This window comes from Pristis pectinata, chromosome 3 (genome assembly GCF_009764475.1).
Source record: "Pristis pectinata isolate sPriPec2 chromosome 3, sPriPec2.1.pri, whole genome shotgun sequence".
NCBI lineage: Eukaryota > Metazoa > Chordata > Chondrichthyes > Rhinopristiformes > Pristidae > Pristis > Pristis pectinata.
In genome coordinates this window covers 129,655,874-129,682,397 of record NC_067407.1, presented here as the reverse complement: position 1 = coordinate 129,682,397, position 26,524 = coordinate 129,655,874, and the positions used below count along the sequence as shown (strand labels likewise).

Here is a 26,524-nt window from a genome sequence, read left to right as displayed (position 1 = left end):
AACAGAGCCGGAGGCAGTCAGATGGAGCGATAATGTATTGTTGCAACAGGAACTGGCGTGAGAATCCAGCCCTACCCTCTCGCCGGCCGGCACCCGCACTGACTGGCGTTCACATACTGCTCCACTATAAAGAGGCTGTGACCGACCCCGCCGGTTCTTTCAAAGCTTGGAGATGGAGAGCGAGCAGACGGGAGAGAGGGCTGCGGCCGGTGAGGCCAACACCCTCGAGAGCAAGTTACAGCGTCTGCTGATCAGGGCGAGCAAGCTGGAGCCGGAGGAGATGTTGTTCCGCTACAAGGGGCTGCTCTATCCCACCGTACTCAGTTCCGAGGACAAACTGCAGCAGTTGTCAAAGTTCGAAGCTCGCTCAGAGGATATGTGCATCGTTTCCTACCCCAAGTGTGGTGAGATGCCCGGCTACCTTTCAGTTTAACCTGTTCCCCCAGCACAACTTTGGCTGAAGTCAGTTTTCTTTTTAAGTTTTTTACTTCAGCCCGATAGCTAAACGTTTTTAAGAAACACAGACAGACTGCAGATGCTGAAATCTGGAGCGGAAAATAAAACAAACCTCTGGGGGAACTCCGCCGTTCGAGCAGCCTCTGGCGTGGGGAATGGACAGTCGACGTTTCGTGACAGATGGTGGCTGACTCGCTAAGTTCCTCCAGCACTTTTTTTTTGCCAGAAATTTTTAGATATAGTTTCTCTTTCATGGGTGTGATTTTTTTAAATGCTTAATTCTGTGCCTGCCTTTCAGTTTAACATTTACCGTTGTTTCATTGCTTTTGGTTTAACTTGCCGGCGGGAACTCTCCTGTTGATCTTAGAAAATGCTTGCTTTTTCTCCATGGATGCTGCCTGGCCTGCTGAGTTCCTCCAGCATCGTCGTGTTTTTCAACTGGATTGTTTGAAACAAAGAGAAACTCTTAGAAAATGCTGGTGCTGGAAACTTGAAATGAAACCAGAAACTGCTGGGAACACTCAGCAGGTCAGGCAGCATCTGTGCAAAGAGAAACAGGTCAAAACCTCTTGGTCAGAACTAGGTCTGATTCTGTTTCTCTTCCTTCAGGCGCCTCCTGACCTGCTGAGTGTTTCCAGCTTTTTCTGCCATTTTAGTACTTAAACATCTTTGAGATAGTGACATGCCAAAGACGGAATTTCTAAACAGCAGCGCATCCCAGTTTCCTTGAGGGGTATGGGTTGGTGCTCAACATTCCTCTTCACCCTGGTTACCGTGTCCTTTGACCCAATTAGAGTCTGCCTTCATTGCCCTTGACATCCCAAGGAGACCCCCATAGTTTGCCTGCACACCGTTACGGTCCCAAGCAAAGATCCGGCAGGGTCGGCCCCTACCGGAGCCTGAGGTGTGCAGGCTTAATCCTGATCCACGCCAGCAAGCCACCCCTATGATTGTACTGAGCGGCTGTAATGGGGAGATGCAAATCAAGGCACCGCTGGTAAAGGTGGGCTGAGAGCTGGTGGGGAAGACCAATAATGCAGCTGTTGGTAGGGTTGGAAGACAAGAACATAAGAATGAGGAGCAAGGAAAGGACTTCTGGGCCCTCAAGACTGCTCCACCATTTGTCAAGGTCATGGCTGATCTTCTGCCTCAGTTCCATTTACTTGCCGTAACCCCATCATTCCCATAATATCCAGAAACCTACTGATCTCTGCTTGGAACAAACTACACTGCAGATCCAGCTCAAGAATTCCAAAGAATTCACCAATCCTTGAGTGAAGAAGTTTCTCCACATCTCAGTCCTAACCCGTATTCTGTGACCATGACCCTTGGTTCGACACCCCTCAGTGAAGGGACACATCCTCCCTGCATCCATCTTGTCGAGCTCTGTACCTTTCACCTGGAAGATTGCTGGTTGGGGGGGGGGGGTGAGAGGTTGGGGGATGCTGGTGGAGTACTTTTTCAGTGCCTCATTGATCAGTGTTTTGGCTGAACTAGCTGCACTTGCTCTGAATAACAATCACAAACATGTGCAGCTTAAATTGGCATCGTGGTGGGCACAGAGATTGTGGGCTATTGCAGTGCTGTACTGTTCTATGTTCTGTGTTCTATTTCAGGATTCTGAGCTGGTTTAGGGAAAGTTAGTGCATCTTCTTGGGGAGAAGTGGGTTGGAGTGAGGTGAAGCTGCAGGTTCTGGGAGAGCAAGAGTGAAAAGTGGGTAAGATCAACGCAGTGTGAGGAGTGTAATGTAATCCTGAGTTGCTCTGCTCTCCGAGGGAAGGAGAAGGGAATAGACAACCCCTTCCAGAGCGGCACATCATGTGTGTGTGTGTGTGTGTGTGTGTGTGTGTGTGTGTGTGTGTGTGTGTGTGTGTGTGTATTTATGTGCGTATGTATGTGTTGTGTTTGTATATGTGTGGGTGTGTGCGTGCCATTGGTGTGCATGCCTTTGGTATGTCATTCAAAGTTGCGAGGTCGAAAGTCGAGTTTATTGTCATGTGCACAAGTACATGTATGCACGGGTGCAATGAAAAACTTACCTGCAGCAGCATCACAGACACATGGCATCATATAAGCAGCATTCACAAGAAAAACAAATTAAATTATACGCAATTTTAACAAGAAACAATTAGAACAAAAAAAGTCCATTTTAGTGCAATTAAGGCAGAACGTGTGTTACTGCACTTGAGATCCAGTTGCACTGTGTGTGGTAATCCATTCTGTTTGTGATTTTTTATTTTAAATTGTGTGCTGCAGGATTTAATTGGGTAAATCAGCTATTTCACGACATTGCTGCTGCCGTGCAGGATAAACCTGAAGAAGGAAAGGATGAAGGTCAACATAAAGTCATACTACTGGAATTTGCAGATCCTGTTACACATGAGGTAGGTGCAAGAATCTTTTAACTCATCAAAGAGAACTGGAGAGAGAAAAAAATCAGCCATGGGTTTAACATCCCTGGGGAGGGTGAAGGTAAGAACAAGGGGCCTGGGAACATGCTCTGACAAATCAGTTTTGTGCCATGAATTCAGTGAATAGTACGGTAACCTTTTTAAAACGTCTTGGGGAAATGTCAGGGCCAGGGGGATTGTAGGATTACAGGTTTAGCTGCTTGGTTTATTGCTCAAGTCATGCAGGGCAATCTGCCCACAGGGAGTTTGTGCTGGATTGGCAGCAGCTGGGGAAACCAGATTTGCCAGGTGGTCCTTGGCTTGTGTTGGTCACATATCCTGTGTCCTTTTGAGCCACATGTTACCTACCATTCCCTCTCCTGCTTCGGGAGCAGTTGAACATAGTACCCCATTAAATCCCTGATACGTCTAGTCGCTGAAGCCCATTAATGCACCAGTGAAAAGGGTTACTACTAATCATGACCTGAGCTGAAAACTCCACTTATCTTCACCAAGCAGTGTAACATCCAAGATATCTGGGTGTTACAGATTTGACTGCTGTATGTTAGATATCTTAAATATCTAGATATCTTTATTAGTCACATGTACGTCGAAACACACAGTGAAATACATCTTTTGCGCAGAGTATTCTGGTGGCAGCCAGCAAGTGTCACCACGCTTCCAGTGCCAACATAGCGTGCCCACAACTTCCTAAATTGTACGTCTTTGGAATGTGGGAGGAAACCGGAGAACCCGGAGGAAACCTATGCAGACACGGGGAGAACGAGCCCTTAGGAATGAATCTCATTTATTTTCGATTTCATTAAAATTATTCCAGGAATGATTGCAAATTTGCATAAATTATGGAAGCTGCTTGGTAAACAATGGCAGCACTCAAAGTTGGTGATGAAGATTTGTTTTTTCAGTGTTTGGGCAGAGGATGAACACAGGGTCAGTCTTCTCTGTGACTTTTTCTTGTGCTGTTTGCATCATATCCATCCTTCAAGTTGTGTTTGACGTTTTCCTTTGTCCTGGGATTTGAAGGAATCTGGACTCTTATGCTTAATTTGTGCATGGTGCTGAGTCTGAATAACCAACTCCAAGGGGTATACAAAGCTTTTATTGTGCTTATTTAAATAGGTTGCCCTACTTATTATGAGTACTCTCCTACTTATTATGTGCAGTATCCTACATTACAGCAGTAACTACGCCTTGTTGGCTATAGCATACTCTATGATATCCTGCAAAATGAAAGATACTTTATAAATACGAGCCTTTTTGTTACTTTGGCATTGATGTCCTTTTGAGATATGCTGTTCCAAACTAGTATTGGTATTGGTATCGGTTTATTATTGTCACTTGTACCGAGGTACAGTGAAAAGCTTGTCTTACAAACCGATCGTACAGGTCAATTCATTACACAGTGCAGTTACATTGAGTCAGTACAGAGTGCATTGATGTAGTACAGGTAAAAACAATAACAGTACAGAGTAAAGTGTCACAGCTACAGAGAAAGTGCAGTGCAATAAGGTGCGAGGTCACAACAAGGTAGATCTTGAGGTCATAGTCCATCTCATCGTATAAGGGAACCGTTCAATAGTCTTATCACAGTGGGGTAGAAGCTGTCCTTAAGTCTGGTGGTACGTGCCTTCAGGCTCCTGTATCTTCTGCCCAATGGAAGAGGAGAGAAGAGAGAACGTCCCGGGTGGGTGGGCCAAATAATGAACCTATTTTAATCTCTGGAGTAGTTATAACTAATACATGTTCCGTTAGGTATGCATGTATGATTATTATTACATAATATTCATTAAATTTATTTTCCATACCTTGTGCAGTTATCTACATAGTGAAGCCTTTATTCTCTTTTTCTGGTCCCAAGATCACATACCAATTATTAAATCACCAATACAAGACATCATGACTTCTTTAACACAACCTTGAGAGGCTGTGGTGGCTGTGTGCAACACAAGTCAAAGAAATAGAAGTAACATTCCAAGCAAATTTAGCTTCCTGAGTTGGAAGGGCTGCTTCCTGATGCCAAAAGTGGGAAATAAAGAAGTTATTTACATTGAAGGCCCATACAGGTGTTGCTGTCCCGAAAGCTCAGTATAAAGCACATTGTTATGGTTAGGGGCAGGTATGGTAGTGTAGCAGTTAGCGTAACGCTATTACAGTGCCAGCGACCTGGGTTCAATTCCAGCCACTGTCTGTAAGGAGTTTGTACGTTCTCCCCGTGTCTACATGGGTTTCTTCCATGTGCTCTGGTTTCCTCCCACATTCCAAAGACGTGCGGGTTAGGAGCTGTGGGCATGCTATGGTGACACTTGTGGGCTGCCCCCAGAACACTCTACGCAAAAGATGCATTTCACTGTGTGTTTCTGTGTACATTTGACTAATAAAGAAATCTTATTTTAATCTCTAGGGAGAACTTGCCCATATTGGCCATAGTCCATCTTTTCAAGGTGTAGCAAAGTACTTGTTGATCAATGTTTCTTTTTGCAATCATCAATGTACTTGGTATAAGAACAGAAAATGCTGCAAACACTCCACCAAGCTAGGCAGCAACCATTATGAGTCAATGACCCTTCATTAGAATGTACTTGGTGTTAACAAGTGAGATGCTTTCATGGCTAATTCTGACTTCCTTTCACATGCAATTGCCCTTAGTGGTTTATTCTTTCTCTATTTTTGTTTATTTAAGATGATGAAAAGTTATTCATCACCACGGGTTTATGGAATGCATCTTCATTACGAAAATTTACCACCATCTATAATTGAGAAGAAAACAAAGGTAAGGTAGCCAGGTTACCATTTGATAACAATATGTGGGAACGTATGACTAAACAAAAGTGTAGTACCCTAAACTAATCTTAATAGGACCCATTTGACCTGGTCTTTATCCTGGGAATGGAAAAAACACAAATGGAAAGGAAATAAAGCTGGATGGCAAGTTGCGAGAGCTTGGAGAATTTCTTACAGCTCTTTGTTTCAGACTTTAAACATTGGACAAGGGGTAAAAGTTCGAAATGGATAAAAGAGATGTAGTCCGTAGTGGTAGAGAGGGAGAAGAGGATGTTACAATGGACAGAAGGTGCATTTTAGATGTACATTGAGCTAAAAGAAGTCAAAATTTCAGGAAAAGTGAAATGCTGTACCCATGATGAAAGACATGATGATGCTGGAGGAACTCAGCAGGCCAGGCAGCATCCGTGGAGAAAAGCAGGCGGTCAACGTTTCGGGTCAGGACCCTTCTTCAGGACTGAAGATAGGAAAAGGGGAAGCCCGATATATAGGAGGGAAAAGCAGAGCAGCGATAGGTGGACAAAAGAGGGGAGGCCAGGGGGGCACAGGGTGGTGATAGGTAGATGCAGGTAAGAGATAGTAATAGGCAGGTGCGGGGGAGGAGGGGAGAGCAGATCCACAGGGGGATGAGTCAAAGGTAAGGAGAGAAAGGGAATAAAAAGGATAAAAGAGAGATAGGCTGGGTAAGAAGAGAAGAAGCATGGTAGGGGGTGGGTTGTTGTGGGGAAGAGGGACAGGGGGGCAGGGATTACTTAAAGTGGGAGAATTCAATGTTCATGCCATTAGGCTGCAAGGTTCCAAGACGGAAAATGAGGCGCTGTTCCTCCAGCTTGCATTTGGAATTCTCCTGGCAGTGGAGGAGGCCGAGGACTGACATATCAGTGATGGAGTGGGCCCCCCTCCCACACTATCACTGATATGTCTCCCCCTCCCTCACTATCTCCTTACCTTTGACCCATCCCCTGGGGGATCTGCTCTCCCCTCCTCCTCCACACCTGCCTATCACTATCTCTTACCTGCATCTACCTATCACCACCCTGTGCCCACCCCACCTCCCCTCTTTTGTCCACCTATCACTGCTCTGCTTTTCCCTCCTATATATTGGGCTTCCCCTTTCCCTATCTTCAGTCCTGAAGAAAGGTCCTGACCTGAAATATTGACTGCCTGCTTTTCTTCACAGATGCTGCCTGGCCTGCTGAGTTCCTCCAGCATCATTGCGTTTCTCATCTAGATTCCAGCATCTGTAGTCCTTTTGTTTTTCTAAATGCAATACCCATGACTTACACCATCTACAGCTGCCCAGACTGATGCATATATTGGACAAATTGCACCGACCAGCATCCATTACCACAGATATCATTTATGCTACTTAAATCTCATTGAATACAACATTTATTCCAGTAATTCAAGAGACTCTTAACAGTTCATTACAATGAAATCTCTTTGTCATTAAGTTTCACCAACTTCCAGTGAAATGGCCAAGCAAGGAGTATGCATGTAGCATTAAGGTGCTGCTTATTAGAGATTAGAACTATACAGTTCTAATTAGTGGAACATGGGTTAGAAAATATTATGCGCAAAGTAGAGAGCAAAGCTAAAGCAAAGCTAAACTTCATCATTTTGGTAGAACATAAAGCATAAGAAATAGAAACAGGTCATTAGACCCCATGTGCCTGCTCTACCATTCAATAAGAGAAAGGATGACATTTTACCTCAGTGTCACTTTCCTGTATCTGACCCATATTGCTTAATTCCTTTCAGAACTATAAGTCTATCAAACTCTGTCTTCAATACTGTCAGTTCCTGAGCCTTCACAGCCCTCTTGGAATTCCAAAACTTCAGCAGCTTGTAGGTGAAGAAATTTCTTCTCACCTCAGTCCTGAATGCTGACCCTTTATTTTGAGACACAAGAGACTGCAGATGTTGGAATGTGGAGCAACACGCAAAGCACTGGGGGAACTCAGTGGGTCAGGCAGCATCTATGACGGGAAATGGACAGTCAACGTTTCGGGTCAAGACCGTTCATCTGGACTGGAAGGAAAGAGGGGAGGTAGCCCGCAGAAAAAGGTGGGAGGACTGGGTGGAGCGAGACCAGGCGGGTGATAGGTGGATCCAGGGGAGGGGCGAGGGGGGTGATAGGCAGATGAGGGTGGGCTTGATGTAAGAAGCTGGGAGGTGATAGGTGGAAGTGACAAATGGCTGAAGATGATGGAATCTGATAGGAGGGGATGGTGGGGCATGGATCAGAGGGAGGGAGGTGGGAGGGGAACAGGTGGGAGAAGCGTGTGGGTGATGGGCAGATGGAGAGATGCACATCTTCCCCTCCCCTCCCCTCCCCTCTCCGCTTTCTGCAGGGATCATTCCCTCCGTGACTCCCTCGTCCACTCACTCCTCCCCACCGACACCCTCTCTCCCCAGGCAGTCGCCCCTGTAACCACGCAAAATGTTACACCTGCCCCTACACCTCCTCCCTCACCACCATCGAGGGCCCTAAACAGCCCTTCCAGGTGGCGCAGTCCTTCACACGTGAATCCCTCAGCATTTATTGCATCCGGTGCTCCCAGTGCCACCTCCTCTATATCAGTTGGACCCAACGCAGATTGCCGGACTGCTTCGTCGAGCACCTTCGCCCCGTCCGCCGTGTCAGTGCCTCCCGGTGTCCAGCCATTTCAACTCCACTTCCCATTCCCACGCTGACATGTCTGTCCACGGCCTCCTCCACTGCCAGGTCATGGCCAAACGAAAATTAGAGGAACAGCACCTCATACACTGCCTGAGCAGCCTCCAACCTGGTGGCATGAATGTCGAATTCTCAAACTTCCGGTAACCACTCCCTCTCTGTCCCTTTTCCCTTATTTTTCTTTTCTTTCTCCTCCTGATCTGAGATCAGCCTTCATTCTTTTAAATTCAAGAGAGCTAATTAAATCAAACCTGTTTCAGATCCCTGAAAGTTGCCTCACAGGTGGATAGGGTAGTTAAGAAGGCTTATGGAGTGTTAGCTTTCATAAGTCGTGGGATCGAGTTTAAGAGCAACGAGGTAATGATGCAGCTCAATGAAACTCTGGTTAGACCACAATTAGAGTACTGTGTCCAGTTCTGGTCACCACATTATAGAAGGGATGTGGAAGCGTTGGAAAGGGTGCAGAGGAGATTTACCAGGATGCTGCCTGGTTTAGAGAGTATGGATTATGAGGAGAGACTAAGGACCTAGGCCTTTACTCTTTGGAGAGAAGAAGGATGAGGGGAGACATGATAGAGGTATACAAAATATTAAGAGGAATAGATAGAGTGGACAGCCAGTGCCTCTTGCCAAGGGCACCAATGCTCAATACAAGAGGGCATGGCTTTAAAGTAATGGGTGGGAAGTTCAAGGGAGATATCAGAGGAAGGATTTTTACCTAGAGAGTGGTTGGGGCATGGAATTCACTGCCTGGGGCGGTGATGGAGGCTGATACATTGGTCAAATTCAAGAGATTACTAGATAAGCATATGGAGGACTTCAAAATAGAGGGATATGTGGGAGGAAGGGCTTAGCTAGTCTTAGGCAAGGTTTAAAGGTCGGCACAACATTGTGGGCTGAAGGGCCTGTATTGTGCTGTACTGTTCTATGTTCTATGTTCTAATCTCTCCACCTATGATAAACGCACCGTCCCAGGAATCAGTCGAGTTGTACTGTGTCATATCGAATTGCCCTGAATCTGCAGCTCAGTCCAAGAGTGGAATTAATGCAGTGAATGCAGAAAGCTGCGTGAAAGCCCTCTCTGGCAAGGTGGGGAGAGTATGGTGGTGGGAAACATAAGAAGAATGGTGAGGCAGCAGAGTAGACTTACCCCATGAATAGCTGAGTGTTTTATCTAGAATAAGAGTACAGCAGAAAATTGACTGCCGTGTTTCCCACAATACTACTAGTTTATAGAACTGGGTGCTGATTGGAATCAGGTCTGCAAGCCATGCTGAAGGATTGTGGGGATAGTGTACATTGTACTGTTCTTCCTGATCTGCCTAGTGTTGAAGAAAAAGATTAAACCCAAACTTTACTTGTGGCCTGTCCGTAGGTATTGGTGGTGTTTCGCAATCCCAAGGATAACGCAGTTTCCTATTATCACTTCTGTCAGAAAAACCCTCTACTGCCCAACTCTGCATCCTGGGATGAGTTCTTCAAGAAGTACATGGCTGGAGAAGGTACATGTCCTGGTAGCTTTTGGTTACTTTTAACATTTTCAAATGCATGGTCTCCATGTTTTAATACCAAAACTGACTTGTGGTGTTAATGCAAAATGTGCATTTGCAACGGTAAATTTTCAGGTATGGCAGTGTCACCCTTGGCATTCCTTCTGAATCAGAAGGTTGTGAGTTTAAGAGACTTTATTCCTTCATTAGTATTACTGAAGCGAATGACTTGGTTATAATCATACAACTTTTTGCTTTGTACAAATTGGCTGCTGTGTTTTCTACAACACAAGACTTCACTATACAATTTGGATGTAAAGCATTTTGGAATGATGTGAAAGGTGCTGTATAAGTGCAAATCTTTTGTTTCTATAGAAGTGTATGCATCTGACCAGCAAAGCAACAGAGGCCCTCCTATTGCAGGGAACTCTCTGAAAAAACCTTGATGATGTTATCTGCTTTTTATTCCCCAATGAAACCCAAGTTTCCCTGTATTCTGATGTTCTATCAGTGCAGTAGAGGAACAAGGCCCCTTTCTTTCTATTTGGTAAAAGTACTAATCATTCCAGCTATTTTATTGAGAAATACAACTTTGAATAAATTGCATCTCCTTACCACCTCATTAAATATACTGACTGGCTTTCTTAGTTCCTTCAGCTTTAATTCAGCATCTTCATATAACCTGTAGCTATCAACTACCACTTCCTCCCGTGGAGAGGGCACTGTTCTGGGTGCCTTCAATACTTGCACGCTACCTATCTCTGATGTTATAACCTACATTAAACTGCTGTCGCCACTTAGTTTGACTCAGGAAAATCTGTTGGCCAGGGGAGGTTCATATTGTGTTAGGGAATTTTCCTTGATATAGCCCGAGTGGATAAGCTTTGTATCTTTGACAGACAAAATAGTTTCTTTAAACTTCTTTTTTGCTTCTCACAAAGACAATGGTTTCAAAGTATCTACAAACACAAAGCAAGTATCACTGTGACACACTTCACCAATCCATAGGTCAAGTACCTGGTTTAAACATGTGTAATTTTACATTTAGATGTTTGCTGCATAATAACATGAGACAAACAAAGATAGTTGTTGCATATTGAACAAGAATTGGCTTCAATCCCTTAACCAAAATGCTGCCCCTGAAGAAACTCATGACTTCAACCTCCCTTTTCAAAGTTACACATGCTTTGTAACATAGGGTACACCAGTATAGTGGTTATGTTACTGGATTAGTAATCCAGAAACCTAGGCTAATAATCCCATGACAGCAAGAATACACATTAATTAAATAATCTGGAATTGATAAATTAGTATCACTTTTGGTAACCTGATACTATCTAGGTATCCTATCTAGGTAACCTATCTAGGTAACCTATCTAGGGAAGGAAACTGCTCCTTCTAGTCTGGCTGGTATCCTCCTGTAACGTGATTGACTCTCAACTACTGTCCGTAAATAGTTGATAACGGACAATAACTGCCGACCTTGCTAACAATTCCCACATCCCAGGAGGGTTAATTTGGAAGGAAAGCACGGGGATGTCTGATGGTATAAGGAGAGAGTAATTAGTCTTCGATTGATAGCACTGTAAATGGTCTCACATTGGACTTGACTCCCGTGTATTTGTTTCCATGGACTTCAGCAGAATTGAACGGCCAGATGTTTATAACTGGCAGCTGATAATCTTGCATGTTTTATGCTAGTGAACAAATTTCTCCCCCTTCAATATGTGGGAAAGGTGAGAGGGGACATGTGGAACTTTAGCAGCAGGAAGTTTCCGTTTTAAACACTCCCCAGTAATGTGGAGTTAATCATGAACACGGTTGTTACAATTTTATCAGTGTTGAAATTTGTGAAGCTCCAGCTGTTCTTTGGGGGGGATTGACTAGTAGACCTCGGATGGTCACCCAGTTGTAGAAGGACATTTTAGATCTCAACAACAAAGCACCATGCACATTTTTGGGATGTGGGAAGACTATGATTGCACTGGAGAGAGTGAAGTGAAGATTCACCAGGATGTTGCCTGGATTGGAGGACTTTAGATCAGGGGAGAGATTGGATAGACTGGGTTTGTTTACCCTGGATCAAAGGAGGCTGGGGAGTGACCTGACAGAAGTATCTAAGTTTATGAGAGGCATGGATAGGGTAGATAGTCAGAGTCTATTTCCAATGGTAGAGGTATCAAAAACAAGAGGGCATTGGTTTAAGGTGAGAGAAAGGAGTTATATAGGGGATGTGAGGCATAAGCTTTTTACACAGAGAGTGGTTGACATCTGGAATGTACTGTCAGGGGAAGTGGTGCATTCAGATACAATTACTATGTTAGGGGGCATTTAGACACACACTTAAATAGGCAAGGCATACAAAGATATGGTTCTACTGCGGATACATGGAATTAGTGGAGATAATCCGTAAAGTGCCAACTGTGAAAACTAATTCAATCTAGTCCACCAGCTTCACTTTCTTTTACAATATTTTTATTAAATCCATGAAAGAAAATACAGAGTACATGCATCAAGAAAGACTAAAAATACTACTAAATACATTGTGTTAAGTCGCACTTAGGATTACAATACTCTAAGTCAATAATCAGATATAGTAGTTAGTTAATAAAGGAAGAAAAAATTGAAATATTTATTACAAAAAAAAATCTACCCCCACTACCAAAACCCGAAGCTGTTATATAAAAGAAACAGCAAGGAAAAACCTTTAAAAACGTAACAGTGTCAGCCAATATCTGCGTTTTAGTCCCCAAATCAGAGATTTTGAAAATAATTCAAAAAGGGTCCCCACAGGGTTTGAAATTCTAGGTTAGATTCAAAAACTGAACAGCAAATCTTCTCTAGATTCAAGCATGACATAACATCCCATAACCATTGAACATGCGTAGGCGAAGTAGCTTCCTTCCATTTAAGCAATACTGCTCTCCTGGCTATAAGAGAAATAAAAACCAGAATATGTAGATCAGAGACCTTCAAAGTTATATCTTTTTCTCCAACAATCCCAAATAGTGCAAAGGATTAAGTTTAAAATTTATTTTAAAAAGTACAGAAAAAGTATGAAAGACCTCTGTCCAATATTTTTTAAGACTCTGACACGTCCAAAACATGTGAATTAAGGAAGCCACCCTGTTATTGCATTTATCACAGTAAGGAGATATATCAAAAATGGGATAGTTATCTTTAGACCAGTGAGCTCTATGGACCACTTTAAATTGAAGGAGAGAATGATGAGCACATAATGATGACGTATTAACCAACATAAAAATTTCATTCCAAGTTTCCTCGGAAATTGACATCTGCAAATCTTGTTCCCAGGCATTTTTAATTTTATCTAGTGGCACCTTACTCATTCCTAATAATTGGTCATAAATATTAGATATTGAGCCATCCTGAAAGGGTTCCAAATTAAAAATTACATCTAATAAATTCTTATCAGGACACAAAGGAAAAGAATGTAATTGAGATCGAAGAAAATCTCTAATTTGTAAACCAGCTTCACAAACCTGAATCACCGTTCATTAAGGGAAAAAAATGAAGCTCAAAACTACCCTGATTGTAGGTATAAGGACATAAGTAGTCCAGGGAAGTTAGGCTGAACCTTAAGACTCTGGTTAGGTCACAACTAAAAGTTGGAATCCACTTCCGGTTATTACACTTTAGGAAGGATGTGGTGGTCTTTGAGAAGGAATGGTAGGTACCTGGAACATGCTGCCAGGGGAGGTGCTAGAAGCAGGTACGATAGTAATATTTAAGAAGCAGTTAGACAGACACATGAACAGGCAGGGAATGAAGTTTACAGGTCATATGCAGGCAGATGGAATTAGTTTGCTTTGGAATCATGGTTGGTACAGATATGGTGGGCTGAAGGGCCTGTTCCTGTGCTGTACTGTTCTATGTTCTACGTTCTGTGTTCTAAGGTGCAGAGGAGATTTACCAAGATGGATCGAGGGATGAAAGATTTCAGCTATGGGGTTGTGTTGGAGTAGCTAGGGTTGTTCTGCTTGTGGAAAAGGAGGTGAGGGGAGATTTGATAGAGGTGTACAAGATGGCTATAGGTTTGGATAAGGCAGAGAAGGAAAAGCTGCTCCATTTAGCTGAAGGTCAAGGAATCAGAGGGGACACAGATTTAAGTCTTTAGACAAGAAATTCAGGAGGGATGAGAGGAAGAACATTCTTATGCAGTGAGTACTGTAGTTAGAACCTGGCACTTGCTGCCTATGAGGGTGATGGAGACAGAGATAATCAAATGGGAAGTGAAATATGATTCCAGTTTATGGCTCAGAGATACCTCTCAGACTCAAGCCAATTTCACCTCCAGACTGTGGGACACCTTACATGCAATATTATAACAAATGAATACCTAATTTTGATCACTGTTAAATTTCACATGCTTCTGTGGGTTTTAGTTTACTGTACATTATAGTACATTTATTTTATAGTACATCATTGTATCCTGGTAAGGGGCAAGAGGACTTGCAAGGAGCAAATTACATCAAGGAGGGTGTTTGCTGTGGAACAGTGACTGATGTTCTATAGCCAGATCTAGGTCCTCCCCAGGTTGTGAACACCCAACTTACGGACAGCCGGTACACACAACAAGTGTTTGGGAGACCAGTGGGGTGGATTTGCCAGCTGCTGCAGGGCTGCAGGCATCTTCTGCCGTGTGGGAACTCGCTTCATGGCCACATTTCTGACGTGCAAACTGTTCGGGTTATGAACAGTTCACAGGAACTGAACCCTGTCGTAACCTAGGGGCAACCTGTATTGTGGGAGAGTGAGGTCAGCTTCCTACTTGAAGACAGTGAGAAACCGACAGATATGGCACTGAGACTGAGAGAAATGTGACTCAAAAATCATAGCAAATCCACAAATGGTTACTGTTTCTCTCTGACACTTTTCTAAACCAGTTGCCTGGGGCTCCTACTTCGATTATGCACTCATCTGGGAAAAGTACATTGATGATGAAAATGTGATGTTTATCACGTATGAAGAGCTGAAGGAGGTATGGTGGTCTTGCTTTATCTCTAACTAACCCTATATATACAGGTTATCAAAATGGATTATGTGCACACTTACCTCTAAAATTGAATGTTGCTCTGATGGTTCACTTTGTTCACCATTGACCACCCATTTATACAAATCCTACATTAATCCCATTTTTAAAAAATGCTCCTCACATCTTCTTCGACTCCCCCCAGATTCTACCACTCACCTATGCTTTGGGGGGCAATTTACAGTGGCCATCTAACGTATTAGTTTGGAGATCTTTGGAGTGTGGGAAGAACCCAGAGTTCCTGAGAGATACCCATAAGGTCACATGCAGACTGCCCTCAGATAGAACCCATGGTCAGGATTGAACCTGGGTCCCTGGTGCTGTAATGCAGTGGCTCTGCTAGCTGCACCATTGTGCCCTCCTTAATGGCAGGGCCCTGGAGAGTGTTGTAGAACAGAGGGACCCAGGGGTAAGAGTACATAATTCCTTGAGAGTGCTGACACAGGCAGACATGGTGGTGAAGAAGGCATTTGGCACATTTGCATTCAGGGCATTGAGAATACAAGAGTTGGGACATCATGTTACAACTGTACAGGGTTTTGGTGAGACTGCACTTGGACTATTGTGTGCAGTTCTGGTGACCTTGTAAAGGAAGGATGTCATTAAACTGTGCACAGTTTTGGGCCTCATATCTTACGAAAGATGTGCTGATGTTGGAGAGGGTTCAGAGGAGATTTACGAGGATGATTCCTGGAATGAAAGGGCTTACGTATGATGAGCGTTTGTCAGCTCTTGGATTGTACTCACTGGAGTACAGAAGAATGAGAGGGGACCTCATAGAGACACTTAGAATGTTGAAAGGACTGGACAGAGTAGATGTGGCTAGGCTGTTTCCCTTGGTGGGTGAGTCCAGGACCAGAGGGCACAATCTTAGAATTAGAGGGTACAGGTTTAAAACAGAGATGAGGAGAAATTTCTTTAGCCAGAGGGTGGTTAATTTGTGGAATTCCTTGCCATGTACAGCAGTGGAGGCCAGAGCACTGGAGGCGTTTAAGGAAGAGATGGATCGATATCTAAATAGTCGGGGTATCAAGGGATATGGGAATAAGGCCAGAAATTGGGGTTAGAATAGTGTGTGTGTGTTTCCCCACCCCCACCCCCAATTTCTCATTTCTTTTTCTTTTTTCCCTTTTCCTTGGAGCAGACTCGATGGGCCGAATGGCCTACTTCTGCTCCCTTGTCTTGTGATCTTGTGAGCTGGAAAGGGTACAGAAAAGGATGCTGCCAGTAATGGAGGGCTTCAGATATAAGGGGAGGCTGGATAGGCTGGGACTGTTTTGTCTGGAGCATGGAAGGCTGAGAGGTTTAGATTTAGTTTTAGGTATCTTTATTAGTCACACGTATATCGAAACACACAGTGAAATACATCTTTTGCGTGGACTGTTCTGGGGGCAGTCGCAAGTGTCGCCACGCTTCTGGCGCCAACATAGCATGCCCACAACTTCCCAACCTGTACGTCTTTGCAATGTGGGAGGAAACTGGAGCACCTGGAGGAAACCCACAAAGACATGCGGAGAACGTACAAACTCCTTACAGACAGCGGAATTGTATATAAAATCATGAGGAGCATAGGTAAGGTGGATGGTCACAGTATTTTTCCCAGGGTGGGGGAATCTAAAACTAGAGGACATAGGGTTAAGGTTAGAGGGGAAGATTTAAAGGGAATGTAAGGGGTAAGTTTTTCACACAGAGAGTGGTGGGTATGTGGAACAAGCTGCCAGAGGAAGTGGTAGAGGAAGGCACAATTAAAACATTTAAAAGACATTTAGACAGGTACATGGCAAGGAATGGTTCAGAGGGATATGGGCCAAACACAGGCAAATGGGACTAGCTCAGGTAGACAACTTGGTCGGCATGGGTGGGCTGGGCCATAGGGCCTGTTTCTGTGCTGTATAATTCTTATGACTCTATAGCACTCAGCACAACATACAGCCCAGTTCGTAAGTCACATTTAATCTGTTCCACACAGTGGCAATATAAATTTCACAAAATAGCATGGGCATCAGATTGATTTTGGTGTCCAACATTACACTCATTCGTTTTCTGATGGGTTAGAAGCACGTGAAACTCAACAGGAAGGCTCAACAGGATGTTTGATTTCTGGTTTGTGCCATGTTGGTTGATCTCTGAGCATTTGTATCTCTGGAGTAAAACTGGCTCTGATTCCCATTCCTGACAGTGACTATCGCATTACAGAGTCACAGAAGGAGGCCATTCAGCTCATTAACACCATCCTGGCTCTCAGTGGAGAATCCTGTCAGCCCATCCCCCGCTCCATGCCCAAAGCCCTGCAATTTATTTCCCTCATCTGCCTGTCCAATTCCCTTTTGAAAACATTGATTGTCTTTACAAAAGCTCTGTCAGGACCCGGTGGTCTAGATGAAGGGTTTCACCCCATCCGTCAGGACTCCAGTTTCACCCTGAAATATCGACCGTCCATTTCCTCCACAGATGCTGCCTGACCCACTGAGTTCCTCCAGCGTTTTGTGTGTTGCTCCAAATTCCAGCATCTGCATTCTCCTGTGTCTCCCCAGCTACATCCTCCCTTATTTCCCATAGCAACCAAGGATAGGTCTCATCTGACCCTGGGTATTTAGCAACCCTTATGGCATCTAACACCTCCTCCATCTTAAAAATGACCTGCTCCAGATTACCCACATAGCCCTCCTTGAACTTTTTCTCTTCGGTGTCCTTCTCCCTGATGAATACAGTTGACAAGTAGTCATTTAGGACCTCACCCCATCACCTAGCTCCACACACAGATTACCCCTTTTGTCCTAATCTTTCCCTGTCTACCCTCTTGCTCCTGATATAAGATAAGATAAAATATCTTTATTAGTCACATGTACATCGAAACACACAGTGAAATGCATCTTTGCGTAGAGTGTTCTGCGGGCAGCCCACAAGTGTTGCCACGCTTCTGGCGCCAACATAGCATGCCCACAACTTCCTAACCTGTACATCTTTGGAGTGTGGGAGGAAACCGGAGCGCCTGGAGGGAACCCACACAGACATGGGGAGAACGTACAAATTCCTGCAGACAGTGGCCAGATTTGAACCCGGGTCACTGACGCTGTAAAGCGTTATGCTAACTGCTACACTGCTGTGCCTGCCTTATAGAACGTCTTGGGGTTCTCCTTAATCTTCCTTGCTAAGGATATTTCATGGCCCCTTTTTGCTCTCGTAATTTCTTTCATAAGTTCTCTCCTACACCCTCCATATTACTCAAGAGACTCGCTTGATTCCAGTTGCCAACACCTGTCATATGCTTCCTTTCTTTTTTCCTGATCAAACATTCAAAATCCTTTGTCATCCAATGTCGCCATCTTTTCCTTTCACCTGTACCAGAACATCGAGGCCCTGAACTCTTACTCATTCTTTTTTAAAGGACTCCCACTTGGCAGATGTTGTTTTACCCATGAGCATTTGCTCCTAATTACTTTCGCCGGGTCCTCTCTTACACTATTGAAATCAGCCTCCCCCAATTCAGGACCTTAATTTGAGGACCAACCTTATCCCTTTCATTAACTACCTTGAAACTTACAGAATTACAGTCACTGTTCCTGCAGTGGTGCCTCACCGACACTTTCACCACCAGCTCGGCTTCATTTCCTCAGATAATTGGTAATTGGTTTATTGTCACACCTACCAAGATACATGAAAAGCTTTGTTTGCCTGCCATCCAGACAGGTCATTCCATACACATGTACATTGAGGTAGAACAAAATGAAAACAATAACAATGCAGAATATAGTGTTACAGTTACAAAGAAAGTGAAGTGCGGGTAGACAAGTAAGGTGTGAGGGTCATGATGAGGCAATTAAGAGATCAAGAGTTCATCTTTATTGTACAAGAGGTCTGTTCAAGCTGAGGTTGAGTACTGGTCCTTCTCTAGTTAGATTCTAGTTGAAGTCTCAAAAAACTTCCTTGGATGCACTTAACAAATTCTGTTCCATCTAAGCCCTTTGCACTAAGGCAATCCCAGTCAATAATGGGAAAGTTAAAATTCCCCATTACTTTAACCCTATTGCTCTCACACCTTTCTGCGATTAGCTTACATATCTCTTACTCTAATTCCCGCTGTCTGTTCGAAAGCCTATAGCATAACCCCAGCAAAGTGATCACCCCTCTCTTGTTCCTAAGTTCTACTTTGTCCTGTCTTTTTACAGATTTATTAAAGTGTTTTATTTTCCCTTCCTTTCCCCAAAACCCCCCCTTCCGCACTCTCTAGAACCTGGCAGGAGGAGTGCAGAAGATAGCAGAGTTCCATGGCTTCTCACTGACTGAAGAACAGATTCACAACATTGCTCACAAGGGCACCTTCCAGGCCATGAGCAACAACTCTCAGGAAACCCACTCAATACTTGGCAACGTCTTTTTCCGAAAAGGTAGGTAAAATCAGATATTGCGGCACAGGGAACTGTTTGTGTGACTGCCTTCCTGGGGACGTCTTGCGAAATGTATTTTTGATGTAAATTCTTACATTACATGTTTAGCTAAAGCTGACTCACTTCCTGGTTTATTAACATGCCTTACTGGCAATGATGTTTTCTGGATGTAGTAACATAGGAAAAACAGATATTTTGCAAGATCAGCAGCAAGGAGTCATCAGGATGACTGCAGAAGTTTAAACTTCATGCTACATTGCAGCCTGTGTTAGAGATTGAGGGTGTGTGAATAAGTTGGTAATCAGGATCTGCCGGGAGTGATCCCTGCCATAAGTTGGGGAGAAGCCTCTGACCTCAATCTTGTCCTCTCTCTATTTCAGCCACTGGGGTTGTTCTCCTTTAACCAAAGGTTGAGAGGAGATTAGATGGAGGTGGAGAGGATGATGCAGGGTTTAGGGAGGGTAAATAAAGGGTAAACCATCAGTGGATGGGTCAAAGATTATAACTTTGGGTAAAGACTCTCTCAAAATATGAGGCAAAGCATTTTTACTGGTCGTGAACTGGAGTTCTGATAGAGACATATGACAGAGAAACAGGCCCTTCAGCCCCCTGAGTTCCTGCCAGCCATCAGGACATCATCTACACTCAATCCATTTTTATTCTTCCCGCATTTCCATCAACTCCTCCCAGCTACGCACTAGGGCCAATTTACAGTGGCCAATTAACCCACCAACCTGAAAGTCTTTTTTGGGATGTGGGAGGTAAGTAGAAAACCCATGTGGTCCACAGGGCAGTGCCAGAGGTCAGGATCAAACATGGGTTGCTGGAATTCACAAGATCACAAGACAAGGGAGCAGAAGTAGGCCATTCGGCCCATCGAGTCTGCTCCAAAGAAAAAAGAAATGAGAAATTGGGGGGGGGGGGGGGGGGGCAAAGAAACCTAACCCCAGTTTCCGGCCTTATCCCCATATCCCTTGATACCCTGACTATTTAGATATCTATCTATCTCTTCCTTAAACACCTCCAATGATCTGGCCTCCACTGCTGTACGTGGCAAGGAACTCCACAAATTCACTACCCTCTGGCTAAAGAAATTTCTCCTCATCTCTGTTTTAAATCTGTACCCTCTAATTCTAAGATTGTGCCTTTTGGTCCTGGACTCACCCACCAAGGGAAACAGCTTGACCACATCTACTCTGTCCAGTCCTTTCAACATTTTAAATGTCTCTATGAGGTCCCCTCTCATTCTTCTATACTCCAGTGAGTACAGTCCAAGAGCCGACAAACGCTCATCATACGTAAGCCCTTTCATTCCAGGAATCATCCTCGTAAATCTCCTCTGAACCCTCTCCAACATCAGCACATCTTTCCTAAGATATGGGGCCCAAAACTGTGCACAATATTCCAAATGAGGCCTCACTAGTGCCCCGTAGAGCCTCATCAACACTTCCTTACTTTTATACATTATACCTCTCGAAATGAATGCCAACATAGCATTTGCTTTCTTTACCACCGATCCGACCTGGTGGTTAACCTTTAAGGTATCCTGCACGAGTACCCCCAAGTCCCTTTGTACTTCTGTACTTTGAATTTTCTCCCCTTCTAGATAATAATCTGCCCATTTATTTCTGTTTCCAAAGTGTACAACGGCACATTTCTCAACATTGAATCTCATCTGCCATTTCCTTGCCCATTCTCCTAAACACCTAAATTGTGAGGCAGCAGGCTCTACAAGTCACGCCACTGTGCTCTCTGCCAGTTGAGGTGGTGGAAACTGAAACGATGAGCGCCTTCGAAAAGATATTGGATAGGGACTTGAGGGAAAATAAGTGGCAGGGTTCTGGGGAAAGAGCAGGTGTGTGGAACTGACAGATTTGGTCCACTGTCGGCCAACATTGAGTTGATGGGATGAATGGCCCCCTTTAGTGCTGTAGCAATTCTATAAGCTTCACAGCAATAAATTTCATATGATATGATTGCATAAAGTCTACCACATAGATCTCAATGGTTTTGTAATCAACTTTGTGGATCTTTTTGATGTAATCTGGTATGACTGAAATTGGACTTTGAAGGTAGCATCGAAAGGACAATAGTGAGTTAGTGACCCGTTTAACATGCAATCTGATCTCATTTTCATTTACTTCGAAACAAAATCAGATGGATTATCAAATGGTTGAAGTTTGAATGCATTTGACAGGATGAGATAAAAGAATAGCAGCTGTGTGGAGAGAAACCAAGTTACCCGATCAGTAACGATGAAAATTCTGTTTCTCTTTCCACAAATGCTGAGGGATTTCCAGCATTTTCTATCTTTAAATCAGTTCCTCTGGCATATGATTGGAATGGTGGGGGGAGTGGGAAGTGATAGGACAGCAGAATTAAAGGGAACGTAATGTTGGAATTAGTGCTCAGTCATTCAGAGTGAAGACAGGAGACACAATCTTACAAATGTCATTGAGGGGTCTTGGCAGGGTGGATGGAGAGAAGATGTTTCCTCTTGTGGGAGAACCTGCAACTAAGGATCACTGTTTAAAAATAAGACGAGATGAGGAGGAATTTTTTTCTCTCAGAGAGCCACGAGTCTTTGGAACTCTCTTCCTCAAAGGGCGGTGGAAACGGAATCCCTGAATATTTTCAGATCAGGTCAGATTAGTTTATTGTCATGTACACAAGGACAGAACGAAATTCCTTGCTTGCATGAGGCTCTCGTAGTATTACATGGTAATAATAAGTACAACAATAAGTACAGCGATGAGCACAAAACAGAACAGAATGGTGCTAAGATTGTAGTGCAAAACTGAAGTAGTGCATAAAGAAATGCTAAAGTGACAATAACAGAATAACTGAGAGAGGTGGAATTAACCACCGGGAAGGAGGTGTGAAAGAGGTGATTGGTTCAGAGGTCTGATAGCTGTGGGGAAGAAGTTGTCCTTGAGTCTGTTCATCCAGGAGAGAATGTTGATAAGCAAGGGGGTGAAAGGTTCCCACAAGTAGGTTGGAATGTGGAGAGGGTCAGATCAGCCATGATTTTATTGAATGGGAAAGCAGGATAGAGGGGCTGAGTGTTCTCCTACATGCTCCGAATTCAGATATTCATGTATTCGTGTGACCTTTGTTCTCCAGAAAGCAGAAGTTGGGTCGATTTAAGAGATTCCTAAACTGGGGTTCTGAGGTTAATATTTGGCAAAGGTTTTTATGGAACAAAGGGTTGAGGCAGTTGATAAGTGGAGGCAAGATATGGATCGGCCATGATCCAACTAAACGATAGGACAGACTCAAGGGGCTGAACAGCCATTTCCTCTGTCCTGCCAATTCATTCCATGACATGGCTGTAGACTGGTATTGTTCTGGTGAGTTAAATACTGGACTCAAGACTGCTCATAGAAACATGGAAAAACAATGACAGAGAAGGAGGCCATTCAGCCCATTGAGTCTGTACTAATCATAAAAGAACTACCTAATCCCACCATCCAGCACCAGGCCCATAGTCCTGGAGGTCATGGCTTTTTAACTGCTCATCCGAGTGTTTTTTAAACATAACAGGGGATCAGCTTCTACCATTCTGTCAGTCAGTGAGTTCCACACCCCATTAATCCTCTGCTCAGCACAGTGGTGCAGTTAATAGAGCTGCTGCCTCATGGGTTCCAGCAGCCCAGGTTCAATCCTACCCTCCCGTGCTGTCTGTGTGGAGTTTGCACGCTCTCCCTGTGATTGCACGGGTTTCCCCTTGGTGCTCCAGTTTACTCCCACATCCCAAAGACGTGCAGGCTGATAGGTCAATTGACTACTATAAGTTGCCCCTTGTTTTGTAAGTGAGTGGGGGGGATAGGAGGTAGCTTAATGGGAATCTGGGGAGAATAAAGTGGGGTAAGTGTGGGATCAGAGTAGGATCAGCGCTTGAAAGTTGGCACGGATTCAGTGGACCAAGGGACTTGTTCCACTGCTGTAATGCCACTGGGAGAAGCCCTCCCTAGATCCCTCTCCTCTCACACACCCACTTCTTTCCAGCCCCTCCACTCCCGTGTTATCCAGTTTCTTTCCCCTTCCCCACCTGGTTCCATCTGCCTATCACCCACATACTCAACCCCCCTGGGTCCCCATTCGTCCTACTGTTCCCTGCAATCCCTCGCTTTTCTGGTTCCACTCACCTCCTTCCTTTTTTTTATCAGATTCCACAATCTACAGCCTTTTATTGTCTCCACTAATCACATCCCAGCCTCTTTCCCTCCCCCACCAGGCCCACCTGCCCCTCAACCCCTCCTCACCTGGATCCACCTATCCCTTGCCAGCTCCTGCCTCAACCCTCTTCCTCTTTATAATGGCTACCTCCCTGATGCAGGGTCTCGACCTGAACCGTTGCCTCCACATATTTAAGGTTGAGATGGGTGGGTTTATTGGATCCTTGGGCAAGGACGTGAACATGAGGCATCAGATTAGCCGGAATCTTACTGAATGGCAGGACAGTCTTGAGGAGCTGAACTGTGCCCACATTTAGATCTAACGCTGTTGGGTCCTGGTGATGGGAGATTGGACAAAAATGTACAGGGAAGTTCCCAATTAGTTTATCATATTGAGTCGTAGAGCAATACAGCAGAGAAACAGGCCCTTTGGCCCAACTTGTCCATGACAACCAAGATCCCTATCGAAGCTAGTCTCATTTTCCCATGTTTGGCCCATATCTCTCTAAACCTTTCCTATCCATGTACCTGTCCAAGTGTCTTTTAAATATATTTCAGAGGAACCACAAAGAATGAGATATATTGGGGAAAAAATGCATGGAAGAGTAGTGGTTGTGAAGATGTTTAGAGAATTCAAACATGGTTGGATCTGATTCAAAGCAATGGAACTTTTTCCCAGTGTCCACATTGGGTGTAGGATATGCCACCCTCCCTATCCAAAGCCAACCATTTACTCTGGTCTGAGGGAACCAGTCAACAATTTTACTTATTTGGCTGAACATGGCCCTTAATCAATTTAATTTTTTTTAAAATTTAGGTGTGGTTGGTGACTGGAGGAACCTTTTCACTGAAGAACAAAGTCGAGAGATGGATGCCAAGTTTGAAGAGTGTTTAGCAGGCACAAAATTGGGAGCAAAACTGAAATATGATCTGTACTGTAAGGCATAAAAAAGTGCAGCAAAAATTGTGATAAACAAGGACTAATTTCTTTTTTAAAGAACTGATCATTTGGGACTGTGTGCTCAGAACTCACTGGCTTGAAGCCCACAGCTTAACAATATGGAAAGAACCACAAGGTCCACCAGGAAAAGGCAGCTTGGTGTTATTGATTCAGAGCCAAGTTGCCTGTGACTTTTCAATTCCGTGACTATAATGTTAAGCATTTTCACCCCTCAGCTCCACCACCCTCCCTACCCCCAACATTAGCAGCCGAAGCAATCATTCAGACCCTTTTGTTTCTCCTTGACAGAAACAAATCCAGCTGAAATCTCTTGCAATTCATCACAAAGGCGAATGCTGCCTGAAGTGTACTGTGATATCGCAGCATCCCAGACTCTCTGCAGCTGTGACAGCAAAAAGCATGCCCTGGACAAGGACAATTATAGGTCATTGCAGCGAAATTTGTTGTCATCTATATCCAGAAAGACAAGGCAGTTGTCATTAGCTTAGATGCATGGCGGAGATTATCTGGTGCTCCCATGGGTCTTCGTTGAATAGCAGAACTAAAGGAGGGAATAAAATTCTTTGAATAGAGTTGCATTTTAATTTTTTTTTAAATCCAACACAGCTGAGAATGTATCAGTGCATCTTGAGTCAGCTTATTGAAAAAATAATACAAAAAGCCACAAACACAATGACAGTCTTGGGCATTATTTTATATCTCCTGTTGATACTGTAAGCATTATTGTGGGGGTTGTGACTGCAATTTCCAAACGTTATTTTGCTGATCTGTCAAAATTTCAGAGATTTAAAGAAAATAAAATGAATCATTTGGAATGTGTTGTGTTTTTGCTTTGAACATTTTTGTGATTTTGTTTGTGAATTGCCCACGATATTGCTTTGTTTAAATGCAAAATTGACTTTGCCATCAGCAGATAGTTGTTGGGAGTGTATCTGTGAGTGCTGTATCTGGACGTTTGCTGTTTGGAACCTGCCCACATGTTAGCAGAAATTACTAATGGAGCTCGGTGCCATGTTTCTTTCATCAGTGGAGTAACAAAGGAACCGTGCAGAGGCATGGTAAAAAGAGAAAATTCTGGAATCGCTGGGGGAGAATGTTAAAGATGGGATTCTGCCTCTGTCCACTGGGTGGAGCCATTAGCCCAGTAAGGGAGAGGGGCACATGTAGGACAGGCTGTGTGAGGCACGTTTCTGCAAATGCACCTTCCAAAGTCGAGCTCTGTGGGCGATTTGCAGGGAATTCCCCACAAAAAATTAAGCGTTAAAAATTAGAATGCTACACATCTGCTTAGTAGTTTCAAAAGTGGCCAGAGCAAATTCAGGACTCTCATCATATGGATTTTACTTTGTGGAAAAATTGCTTGTGTTTAATGTAGGCTTAATGTGATTGAAGGGATTTGCCATCTGTGAAGTATTTAAAGAAATAAAATTGAAGGGAAGATTTTGATGTTGGCTGCTTATTACTTGGTGAAGATGGAATATTGAGTCAAGTGCATTCATGTATTGCCATCAAATTGACTTAAAAGCTATGGTAAAACAATGCTCGTACTGCACTGAAAATGCCAATTGATCTAAATTTTAAGGGGAACAAATCTCATTAATCGCAGACACTCAGCTATTCATTGAAAGTTGAAATTATTTGTCCCAGGTGTGCTGACGATGCAGATGCAATTCCAAACAGGTTATATAGAAGAGCAATCAATGCAGTGCAGATGATCTCATGCCACAGCCCGTTTCTGTCCACTGTTGGAGAGTTGCTTGTTTATTGACTACAGCTCCGCCTTCAATATTATAATTCCAAGCAAACTCATCACCAAACTCTGAGACCTGGGACTCAACACCTCCCTCTGCAACTGGATCCTTGACTTTCCGACCAACAGACTGCAATCAGTGAGGATAGGCAGCAATACCTCCGGCACGATTATTCTCAACACTGGTGCCCCACAAGGCTGCGTCCTCAGCCCTCTACTCTACTCCCTATATACTCATGACTGTGTGGCCAGATTCTGCTCTAACTCCATCTACAAGTTTGCAGATGATACCACCGTAGTGGGCCATATCTCAAATAACGATGAGTCGGAGTACAGGAAGGAGATAGAGAGCTTAGTGACATTGGCATTGGTATT

At 43.9% G+C, this 26,524-nt stretch overlaps 1 protein-coding gene across 1 annotated transcript; it reads left to right on the top strand.

The window, feature by feature from the left end:
• On the top strand, window positions 1-25,214 carry sult6b1 (sulfotransferase family, cytosolic, 6b, member 1). The gene is made up of 7 exons (XM_052012167.1): window positions 1-404; window positions 2,714-2,841; window positions 5,549-5,638; window positions 9,705-9,831; window positions 14,727-14,821; window positions 19,104-19,260; window positions 24,256-25,214. The coding sequence occupies exons 1-7, from the start codon at window positions 173-175 to the stop codon at window positions 24,384-24,386; spliced, it is 960 nt and encodes a 319-aa protein (XP_051868127.1). The 5' UTR covers window positions 1-172; the 3' UTR covers window positions 24,387-25,214.
• The last annotated feature ends 1,310 nt before the right edge of the window (window positions 25,215-26,524 follow it).

Excerpts from the sequence above, each read along its gene's own strand:
- sult6b1 (XM_052012167.1), top strand. The coding sequence starts at position 173 with ATGGAGAGCGAGCAGACGGGAGAGAGGGCTGCGGCCGGTGAGGCCAAC. Across the intron at positions 2,842-5,548 it reads CAGATCCTGTTACACATGAG|ATGATGAAAAGTTATTCATC; the intron begins GTAGGTGCAAGA and ends TGTTTATTTAAG. Across the intron at positions 9,832-14,726 it reads GAAGTACATGGCTGGAGAAG|TTGCCTGGGGCTCCTACTTC; the intron begins GTACATGTCCTG and ends TTTCTAAACCAG.